Source organism: Malus sylvestris, chromosome 1 (assembly GCF_916048215.2).
Source record: "Malus sylvestris chromosome 1, drMalSylv7.2, whole genome shotgun sequence".
NCBI lineage: Eukaryota > Viridiplantae > Streptophyta > Magnoliopsida > Rosales > Rosaceae > Malus > Malus sylvestris.
Genome location: NC_062260.1, coordinates 26816064 through 26827280, shown reverse-complemented (window position 1 = coordinate 26827280; position 11217 = coordinate 26816064). Strand labels below are relative to the sequence as shown.

At 38.4% G+C, this 11217-nt stretch overlaps 2 protein-coding genes across 2 annotated transcripts; one reads left to right on the top strand and one right to left on the bottom strand.

Annotated features, from left to right (window-relative positions):
* Nucleotides 1-6472: 6472 nt before the first annotated feature.
* Nucleotides 6473-8560, top strand: LOC126629395 (molybdenum cofactor sulfurase). Its single transcript, XM_050299432.1, has one exon. The coding sequence runs from the start codon at nt 6521-6523 to the stop codon at nt 8408-8410; it is 1890 nt and encodes a 629-aa protein (XP_050155389.1). The 5' UTR covers nt 6473-6520; the 3' UTR covers nt 8411-8560.
* LOC126629405 (pentatricopeptide repeat-containing protein At4g38010) lies at nt 8209-10900 on the bottom strand. The gene is made up of 2 exons (XM_050299442.1): nt 8745-10900; nt 8209-8349 (listed from the first exon to the last, which is right to left on the bottom strand). The coding sequence occupies exon 1, from the start codon at nt 10526-10528 to the stop codon at nt 8753-8755; it is 1776 nt and encodes a 591-aa protein (XP_050155399.1). The 5' UTR covers nt 10529-10900; the 3' UTR covers nt 8209-8349; nt 8745-8752.
* Nucleotides 10901-11217: the final 317 nt, after the last annotated feature.

Here is an 11217-nt window from a genome sequence, read left to right as displayed (position 1 = left end):
CAGATTCAATTTCTTCATGTGCTTCACGTCTGGTTCAATTTCCTCTTTTCCAAAATATGTTTCGCAGATTCAACAAACTTAGTGCGCCTATTCATCAACTTCGGCATCTCCTCTAGCAAAGACTCGAGATGTTTGTCAATGGAAGACACTTCGTTTCGAATTGTGACCAACACGTCGGAAGCAGTAATGAAAGCTCGGTAATTGGCCACTGCCATCTCCTGCATTTGCCTCTGTATTCGCTTCACATCGACCCGGAGAAGCTCCGGCTCCTTGTGAAGGCGATCGAAGGTGAAAGAGAGGAGCTCGGAGACGTAGGGTTGCTAGGAGGTGGAGGCCAACGGGATGAGGCTTGCCACCGTGGAGGAGTCGTCGGCAGCATTTCCGGACTCCATCATCAGATGCTGGAGCTCTGAACTGGATGGAGGTTTCGGATCTCGGACCCTTCGGTTAGGGGTTTGGACGTATCGGGTGGAAATGCAGATTTTCAGATCTGCTGCTGCTGCTTTGGAGTTCGTTGCTTTTTTTTTTTTTTTTCAAGCTGGATCACCTCTTGAGAATCTGCTTCAGGACTGCTGTTTGCAGAAGCCGGCTTGATTTTCTGATGGGCCTCTTGGAGTTGATCGCTATGTGTTTGATGAAAAGCCTCAGAGGGGGAGATTGGGGTTGTTGGGGAGTTTTTTAACTGCACAGAGTGTGCGAAGCTTTTCTGGGAAAGCCCAAAGAGCGAGGTTTTTTGGGTTCTTGGGTTTCTGCAGATTCAAAATGGAGTGTGGTGAGGTCTCACGGCGGTGAGATGAAAAAAATGAAAGAGAACCGACATAGCTTTTCGTGTCGTTTTCCACAGACGGCGCCAAATGTTAATGCACAAAACTGGAGGTCTTGGAACAACATAAATCTGACCGTGAATCTGCAAGTAATGTAAATAACACAAGATGTATCGTGGTTCACCCCAAGATTTGGGCTACGTCCACACTGATTGTATTATATTTCTCTGTTGAAGAGGGAGAGAGAGAGCTTAGAGCTTAGGGGGTGTGAGGAGGCTTAGGGTTTGTGAGGGTGAGGAGACCCTTTTATAGAATAAGGGCTCCACCCCTAATTACATATTTGCCCATTCCTTTGTTACATAATTACATTTAAGTCCCCCGAGTATTTATACGAGGCCCTAAGTCTCCAGAGTAGCAGACGAAGAATCGTAGAAGGTGGAAGCAACGAAGGATCGAATCTTTATGCGTGAGCAACAATGGCGATTGATACCATATTAACCAAGTATCTTAGTTTCTATGAATGTAGAGAGAGAGAGAGAGAGAGAGATAAAGAGAATTGTAGACAGAGAAATAGGAGGAAAAAAATGATTGAATTGATATCTTGCTTAATATTACAAGATTAAGTATTTATAGTTATAACCAACCGACTCTTCTAACAAATATAATAGACCAGCTAATCTGTTTACATGTGGCATCATCACAACCTTACAATCTTATATTTCTAACAAGGTAAGGTTGTTTAAGGAAAGAAAGCAAATTAATTGATAGTTTAGGGTGATATTTGGTTATAGCTAGATACCCCCACTTCTGGAAGCGTTTTATGGGGCTGTCAGCTGTGATATTATGTTCCACTTCCATTCCATCTTTCTGAAAATGTCCTTCTCGAAGACTTTACGGTCGTTCTTTTCACAAATTTTCAAATATGTACTGAGCTTTTTAATGTCCTGTAATCTTTTCAAAACCCTAATTCTCTGTAATGATCATGTAGAAGCTGTATTGATTGATACATAAATATTCACTGCAGTATGCATATAAGAATTGGTAGAAGAGAACTCGTGAAGAACATGACATACGTTTTTGCAGCTGCTTTCTTCCACTTCTGACCTTAAAACAAAAGAAGAAGAAAAAACTGCTTTTCTGTGAGCTTTACTTACAACTGCATGAGAATGCCGACGCTTTTTTGTATGGGATATCACATGGCGAAGAGAGGTTAAGACCCTTTTTAGCTCTAAAATCTTATGATTAGGCTGTCCGACAGTTCATATTCGGCCTATGGGGCTGTCTTGTATGAGCCAGGCCCACACAAGACCAAAGGGAAAATAAAGAGAGAGAATATTGCCCCTCAAAATTTTGAATTTAAGTCCATAAATCATAGGTTCCAAGCAATAACAAATGGGCTTGGATGAGTTTGAGCTTATTTTTTATATTTGTTGATACAAGCTATGCATATGACTAGTAATTGAACACAAATTCTAAATTCGAGCTTCGGTTCCACTAGAGAAACTCTTATGTGTTAACTGTAAGCAATAGTTTCATGAATGAACATTGAGGCGTGTAGCTATCAAAAATGAAAGCTCATGATAGTATAGACTAATATAAATCCAAATGCGTGAACATTAACTTGTAATAAAAATTAAGGGGCGTAGCAATTTTGTTTTCAGTTTTCAATTGTGACTATTTTGAAAACTGAAAACTAAAATCATGTTTGATAACTATTTTCAGTTTCAAAAAAAAAATGAAAACCAAAATGTGAAAAATTAAAAGAATTGAAAGACGTATGATATTGAAATTGGACGAAAACCATATACCATATACTTTAATTATTAGGAAGCCCATTAAATAAAGGTTATATTCTTGATCACATTTAGAATATGTATGCATGCATTAGCAAGCAAACTACCCAACAATCCTTATAACATTTCAAATAGATAAAGCTTTCTGACTAAATATATTATTGTTCTTACCTTATTTTTATATACGTTAGAAGCAACGAATATATTAAAACCGTACTTATATGTTTATATACGTATAAAAGCAATGAATATTAGAGTGATACTTATAATATACCTTGTGGCCCAATGTTGAGCATTAGCAAGCTACCTAGACTCATTGATTATATATATATATATATACACACACACAAACAATGCTGAAGAAGAGAGAGAAATCAAAATTTATTTCAAATATAATAATGAATGTTCTTAACCAATTGATTTGTAAATCCTGACCATAAACTATCTAAACTTGAAATCGAAACCAACAATATTCACTCTTTTCGTATAAAATTATATTTATTATGGTCGAATGAGTAAATTTTGTTTATTTTGAGACATACAAACTACTCAAAGCGCATATGGCTTATTCTGTTTACAAATTTGGAACTTGGAATTCCAAAACCCTATACCATACAAATGAGATTTTTTTTAACAAAAAAAAAAAATATGAGATTTTGTTTGTGGCAGAGTCAACAAGTGAGATTTAGTAAAATCTTGCATGCTTAACTTAAACTAGATACACACACAAATACAAACGCAAACACACAAACACACAAACACATGTGTCGGGTGTGAACCGTGTGCTGTGATCAATCAAAAGGTTGTTGTTTCTTTATCTTTAACTTTTATCTTTTTCTCTTTTGCTTTTTCATCATTCCAAAACATCAATTAGGAGTCTAGGACAGTGCAGCTGCAATATACTGATTTTCCCTTTGTTGACTTCCTCTTTTCTAATTTAGGGATTTCTCCTCACTTTGTACGTATTAAGGACAAAAAAAATACCTTGGCTCATATGCTCCACTTTTTAGCCCATAATTAAACCTAAAAATATATCTAATATTCCAACCATTATTGAGAAAATTAACTTAATACTGATTTGATACTGATGTACTTTTATAAAAAATGGGTATAAAAAAGCTGAACTCAAAAATGTGTTTGGTAAACACTTAAAAACAGCTTATTTTCACAGTTTTTGGTGAAAAAAAACTGAAAATGTGAAGCAAAAAAAATGAGCTTATTCTCATAATACAGTAGAAGCAGTTTTTTTCAAAGAACAACAATATCAAACCAGTCCTTAATTGCCAACTAGAGTTTGTTGAGTTAGTAAGAATCATTCTTTTTGGTATACTAAGGTCTAAGTTTGAATCTCATTGCCGATAATCTCTCTTGTTAGACGTTTTGTAAAAATAAAAATAAAAATTCTTAAAGAGGCTTGTGATATGCTGTGATTCTAAAATGGAATAGCTTCCTCTCTCTCGAAACTTTTTGTAGATGTCAGTTTTTTTTCTAATCATTTCTTGCTTGAAAATGATGTTTTATGAAAATTAGTGGCATTGTACCCATTCAATTTTGGACCGCTGATTTTAGATAGAGATAGAGTGGCTATTAAACCATTATTTGTTGGAAGTTGAAAAAATGATGTTGATTGCTGACACCAATATTATCTCCTCCTTGTAAAAACATTTTTTTGATCCTTATTTACGAGAGAGTGGATTTTTTCCGGATCCATTTCCATCTAATCCAGAATTCTAACTGTTAAAATGATACAACGATTACAAATAAAGAACCCTTTAAAAATGATAATAACTATAATTATTGGATCAAATTTCAACAATATGGATCCCATACTAGGTGGATTAGGTGGAAAGGAATCCGAAAATGATCCTCGTCGGATCCTCTTTGTGAAGATTCGGCTAGGATCCTTCAATCAAATTTGTTCATCTTACATCGTGTGATCAGTTTTCGTCAAGTATTGTTTATATTTAATTTTAAATAAAAAAATTACAATAATTTCTTATCGTACAATGTATGATGAACGGATATATTTTGAAGATTCCCAGAATCCTCACAAAAAGAATCGACGAGGATCCTCATTCCTCATTTCCATCCACATTCACAAACAATATCAAATTATTTATTAGTTGCATATGTATTTCAGATCAGTTGATCAAAACAATGTGCTCGCCCAGTTGCATTCGAGCTCAAATCCCCTTCCCATAGGTTACAATATTTCAAACTATCGATAACATATAAAAAAGAAAAAATATCTTTCTTTTTATCCAAAATGATCCATGAGACCAACATAACTTCTCACTTTGGTCTATAAAATTTAAAATCGAAAAAAATAGTCCGGAGATTGTCACCGTCAATCATTTTTATTTGTGAGAATTTTCATTTAAAATAAGTGTATTTTTTGTCAGTCAACCCATTCCCCTGAACTAGTGGGTTTTTCAATTTAAAGAAGATTTTTTTCACAAAATGACTAAAATGATTGATCGTAGACAATCTTAGGTTAAATCTCGAAGACCAAAATGAAGAGTTAGACCAATCTAATAAACTATTTTGGCTAAAAAGTCCAAAACAAAAAAATTATTAATTAGAAAAATCATACCCTTCACAATTGATGAAGAGAACAGCCTTTAAATGTAAAGTTTATCCCCAATTATTTCAAAAATTAAGAAAAGAGATCCTCTCCAGATCTCTTTCACTAAGGTCATCAGATCAAGTGATCCAAAACTTTAAAATTTGATCAAACGGTAAAAAATTATTATAACTTTTAAGAGATCAAAACAAATGGATCGTTGGATGAAATTTTAAAAGTCCATATCACTTGATCCGGTGTTCTTAATGAAAGAAAACCGGAGAATATCTTTTCTCAAAAATTAAGACAGCTATTGCATTTCTGGCCACAATCAACAGAAAGAAGCAAATTGAGACGGTTGGAGCCTTTAAGAAATAATAAATAAATAGGTTTTTAGTTTGAAACAGTTGGAGCCTTTAAGAAATAATAAATAAATTGGTTTTTAGTACAACTGCCATGCAAAATTTGTCGGGATCTTTGTGAGGATTGTAGAAATTCTTTAATTATATTCATTTTTTGTACATTGTGCTATCATAAATTATTGTAAATTTTTTTATTTAAAATTGAATATAAATAGTACCTGATAAAAATTAATCGCACGATATACGATGAACAAATGTGATTGGAGGATCCTAGAATCCTAACAAAAAAGGATCCGTCAATGATCCTCTCTCCAAAATTTGCACATCGGCACAATCTATGAAAGTTAAAAAGAATTATTCAAACTTAAGGCTTAAGCAAGTTGGAAGAATTCATAGAGATTACAGAAGCAATGTTGGCCACACCGATGATGCCGGCCACAAAGGGAAAAACAGCCCTTTTGTCTTCCACTTTTGCCTCTTGCTTTCTCTGCCCGAGTCCGCCTTTCACAAAAAGACATACATTACACTTGTAGTGCTTAGGAATTATAGGATTAAAGTTAAGCACGTTTAGAGGGATCATTATAATGCATCATGATCATACCGATGCACGCCTTGTTGACTAAATGACGGGTTTATATGAAGTCGTTACGGTTAGTTGAAGTGGTGAGTGAAAGTTGAGTAACAAATTAGAATTAAGATAGGTTAAGTATTCGATTCAGTCAAGTGTAACAAAAAAAAAAGTGACCAGTTGAGACCAAATCCCTTAGGTCATAACGATCTTATGCACGCCTTGTTGATAACTGGTTAAACATGAAATTAACTAGAGAAAATGTCAACTAAGCCACCTAATTAAGCAGAGTCTTTAAGTGTCACGACCTGTTCAAACTAAAACAGGTAAGACAAAGTAACCTTCTGCACCTTTTTCCAACCGAAAAATAACTTCTTATAAATACAAACCAATAGCAGAAGACTTAATCAAAACAACAAACAAAATCCCCACACACTTTACCAAAATTGTTGAGAGAGAGAGGGAGAGAGATGCAGTCACCTTGCTGGAAAGAGGTCACAGAAGTATGCCTCAGTGGCTGCTGCCCCAACCCGTTACAGAAGCTGTCAGCGCATCACCACCGCACCATGTCCAATTCCGGAAGCACTTCTGCAGCTTGTCGCCGCGACTTTGCAGCCACGACTTCATCATCCATATTCCCAAACACCGTGTTCACCAACCACGAGTGTCTCCCGTCTTTGCACGAGTCCTTCGCTGACTTCACCAACGTTTATCCCAAATACCATGAGACTGCGGAAGTTGATCGGATACGAGCTAAAGAGTACTACCATCTCTCACAGTCAAACCATACCTGCCTTGATTATATTGGCATCGGCCTCTTCTCCTCTTCTCAGCTGCACAATCACGAATCCTCTTCTCAAGTGAGGTCGGATTTCCCCTTCTTTAGTTTGTCGTACAAGACAGGGAGTTTGAAGACGCAGCTGCTTCATGGCGGCCAGGAATCAGAGCTGGAATCTGCAATGAGAAACAGGATTATGGATTTTCTTAACATATCGGAAAATGATTACAGCATGGTTTTCACTGCCAACAGAACATCGGCTTTTAAACTTGTGGCGGAATCTTACCCGTTCAAGACCAGTAGGAAGCTGCTGACGGTGTATGATTACGAGAGTGAGGCAGTGGAAGGGATGATTAACAGCTCCGAAAAGAGAGGAGCCAAAGTCATGTCGGCGGAGTTTTCGTGGCCCCGGCTGAGGATTCAGTCGGCCAAGTTGAGGAAGATGGTCGTAAGCAAGAGGAAGAAGAAGAAGAAAAGGGGGCTTTTCATGTTTCCGGTACATTCTAGGATAACAGGCTCCAGGTATCCTTACATATGGATGACCATGGCGCAGGAGAACGGGTGGCACGTCTTGGTTGATGCTTGTGCATTAGGACCAAAAGATATGGACAGCTTCGGCCTCTCTCTCTTTCAACCCGATTTCCTCATTTCTTCCTTCTACAAGATTTGTGGGGAAAACCCTTCAGGCTTTGCATGCCTCTTTGTCAAGAAATCTGCTGTTTCGGTCCTAGAAGTTTCCACGAGCACAGGAATTGTAAATCTTGTCCCGGCAAAGCAATTGCTTCAAATAGCAGGGGATTCTTCCGGTACCGACACAGAGCTTGAGCAGATATCCAGACTTGGCATGCAGCTAGATGCATTAGGCACGGCAAGTTCTTTCTCCGGTCTGATATCCAATCAGTCAACACCGACAAGAAGATTGAAGCAAGAACGGCCTGAGAGAGCTGAAGAAGCTGCAAACTGGGAAGAAATCGAAATATCTTCAGAGAAGGACGAGAATTCCAGAAGCAGCGGTAATGGGAACCTAGAGGTTGTATGCAGGGGACTGGATCAAGTGGATTCACTGGGGCTAATGGTGATCACTAACAGGGCAAGGTACCTGATCAATTGGCTGGTGAGCTCATTGAGAAAGCTTAATCATCCTAACAGCAAGGGAATTCCTTTGGTAAAAATCTATGGGCCAAAGATCAAATTCGATAGGGGACCAGCTCTGGCATTCAATGTATATGATTGGAATGGAGAGAAGGTAGAGCCTGTTCTCGTACAGAAACTTGCCGACAGGAACAATATTTCTCTTAGCTATGGATTCTTACACCACATCTGGTTCTCGGATAAGTATGCTGAAGAGAAAGGGAGAATCCTAGAGAAAAGAGAAAGCGGAGCGAAGGGAATGGATGCTAACAAGTCCAAGGCGAAACCTGATCTAGGAATTACCGTGGTTACAGCTGCACTCGGATTCTTGGCCAACTTTGAAGACGTATACAGGCTGTGGGCATTTGTTGCACAGTTCCTGGATGCAGACTTTGTGGAGAAGGAGAGATGGAGATATACAGCTCTTAATCAGAAAACAGTTGAAGTTTAAGTATAATATATATCTGTATCTATATCTATACATTTGTTTATTCTAATTGGTCCTGAATTGTAGGATATTAAACATCATTGCAGAGAAGATTCTGTACATATGGAATTTTAACTGTCAGGGGAAAACACATGCTTCATTCTTTCACAGAAAGAGTTTCAGAACCTTTCATACTTGGCTTGTTATGTAATCTCATATTTTGCTTCCTATATCTAATCCTTGCAAAATTTCAAGTTTATACAGGAATATTCTTCATATCATCGAATACCCGCTCTAGGCCACTTCCTAAAGTATCAGAATTTATAACATAAAGAAAGAGAAAAATGATAGTAAATACCTATCTTATCAGGAATGGATGGGAAAAAACCCTTCAATATAGACTTGTTTAGCAAGGATATTCAATAGTATATGGATATCGTCCTTTCGAGGGTGGCTGGTACCTCCAACTACAAATTCATGAGCCTTACCATCGACCTGTATAACACTCGATCCGGGGGACTTCTGTATTCCTTTCCTCTTCATCAACTTCCTTACCCTTATTACATCCCCCCATCTTCTATTTGTTGCATATATGTTTGATAGAAGCACGTAAGCCCCGCTATCTTGCGACTTAAGTTTCAGGAGAGCGTCTAATATTTCTTGGGAGAGCTCAACGTCACCTACGGCCTTGCAAGCACTCAGGAGAGCTCCCCATATCAGCACATCGGGTTGCATGGGCATTGTGTTTATCAACTCCCGAGCTTCACCCAGGAGTCCAGCCCTACAGAGCAGATCAACCATGCATCCATAGTGTTCTAACAATGGGGAAAGATTGTAAGGTTGGCTTATCATCTGATAAAAGTAGCGACGGCCTGCATCAACCAAACCAGCATGGCAGCAGGCAGTCAAAATGGCTAGAAATGTCACTGCATTTGGTCTAGGTCCAGACCGAGTCATTTCTTCAAATTTTTTCAGCGCTTCGTGCCCATGTCCGTGCATTGCTAAACCACCTAACAATGCGTTCCATGTAGAGACATTCCCACAATGCAATTCGTCGAAAGTCTGCAATGCCATCTGTATACAGCCAGACTTCGCATACATGTCTATCAGAGATGTTCCAATATGGACATCCCACTGGATACCCTTACGATCAATATACTCATGCACCCATCTTCCATAATCAAGAGCCCCAAGACTGGCACAAGCCGAAAGCACACTGGCAAGTATAATTTTATCAGGCTCGATGCCTAAACTTTGCATATCGTGGAACAACTCTAATGACTCTCTTGCACGTTTACACTGCACCAATCCACTTATCATGCTCGTCCAAGATACAATATCCCTTTCAGGAAGCTCATCAAAAAATTTCTTTGCATCGCATAAACTCTCACACTTAACATACATATCCAAGACAGCATTGCCTACCACCAAATCTGTCCCCAACGAACGCTTAAAGATCAATCCATGAATCACCTTCCCCACACTCAAATACCCCATCCGCCCGCAAGCCACAAGCACACTAACAAATGTTGCCACATTCGGCTTCACATCCATCCTCGAAAACAAAGACATAGCCTCATCAAACAATCCCGACTTCACATGCCCGGATATCAGGCCAGTCCAAGACACCACATCTCTCTCAGGCATCTCATCAAACACCTTGACCGCACCACCACAATCCCCACAAACGCTATAGAAATGTACCAGCGAGTTCTGCACATAAACATCACATTGAAAACCCATCTTCACAACCACCCCATGAACCTGCCTGCCCTCTCCCTTCCCCGAAAACTTCACACAAGATTTCATAACCGCCGGGACGGTAAACATATCCGGTGAAAACCCATCTCTCACTATCCTTCTAAATGCCAAAAAGGCCGCCCGCGGCGCGTCTCCGCTCGCACAGCCGGAGATCAACAAGTTGAACGGAAACGAGCTCTCGCGCCAATCAACTTGTTTCAAAAAATCACAAGCGTAATCAACAGAAGTAACTGATTTTCCGAGAAATCCAACCACGCTGCTTGCAACCAAGTCATTGGAAGCTAGCCCAGAAGCTAAAATCTGTGCATGGATTTTCTTGAAACTCCGGAAGCCACTGCATTTATTGATCATATCTAAGAGAACCCATTTCGTAGAATTCATAGTCTAATGCAATCAGCTAAACAAAGTCTGTTTTGATAAGTACGGGGAGCTCCATTGGAACCAGAAACCGATATCCAAGCTTACGACTTTGTGAAGGCGGGACTTGAGACCGCGATTTCAGAACTGGGAAAAAGGAAGAAGGAGAACTGGCATTTGCGGAGTGACATAAACTCTATGAAGTATCCAACTTTATTGTAGTTTTAGAGAGTTTGCAACGCCGGAGTTGGGATCGGACGACCCTGCTTTGCGACAGAGTACTGCTTCCATTGTTTTTCGACTTTTTATTTATTCAATTGACGAGTTGAAAAAAATTGTATTTCTTCAATTGAATCATAATCATATGTATTTTGTACCACTGGCTTTTTGGGCCTTTTGAAGAAAAATTGTAAATATATTTATTCCAAGCTCATTGTTTTGTCTATGTGTTGTTTTAAGGTGGTGATTTTTCGTACTTTCAATTTTTTTCATGTATTTCTCCTATTAGTTTTGTTTGGATCAAATATCATATGTGATGTTAATTTTGTTAGAATTGATCACGTATTCACTTTTTAAAGGGTAAATTCATCTTAATACTATCTACGTACAAAACTTTGACATCAATCATCTACCTTCGAATGAGCGTGATAAGTGCTAAAAAATGAATGGTTGGTATGATAAAGGGATTATGGTAAGAGTGCTGAAACAAGTCT

Bases quoted from the DNA above. Each gene is read 5' to 3' on its own strand.
- LOC126629395 (XM_050299432.1), top strand. From the start codon at position 6,521: ATGCAGTCACCTTGCTGGAAAGAGGTCACAGAAGTATGCCTCAGTGGC.
- LOC126629405 (XM_050299442.1), bottom strand. From the start codon at position 10,528: ATGAATTCTACGAAATGGGTTCTCTTAGATATGATCAATAAATGCAGT.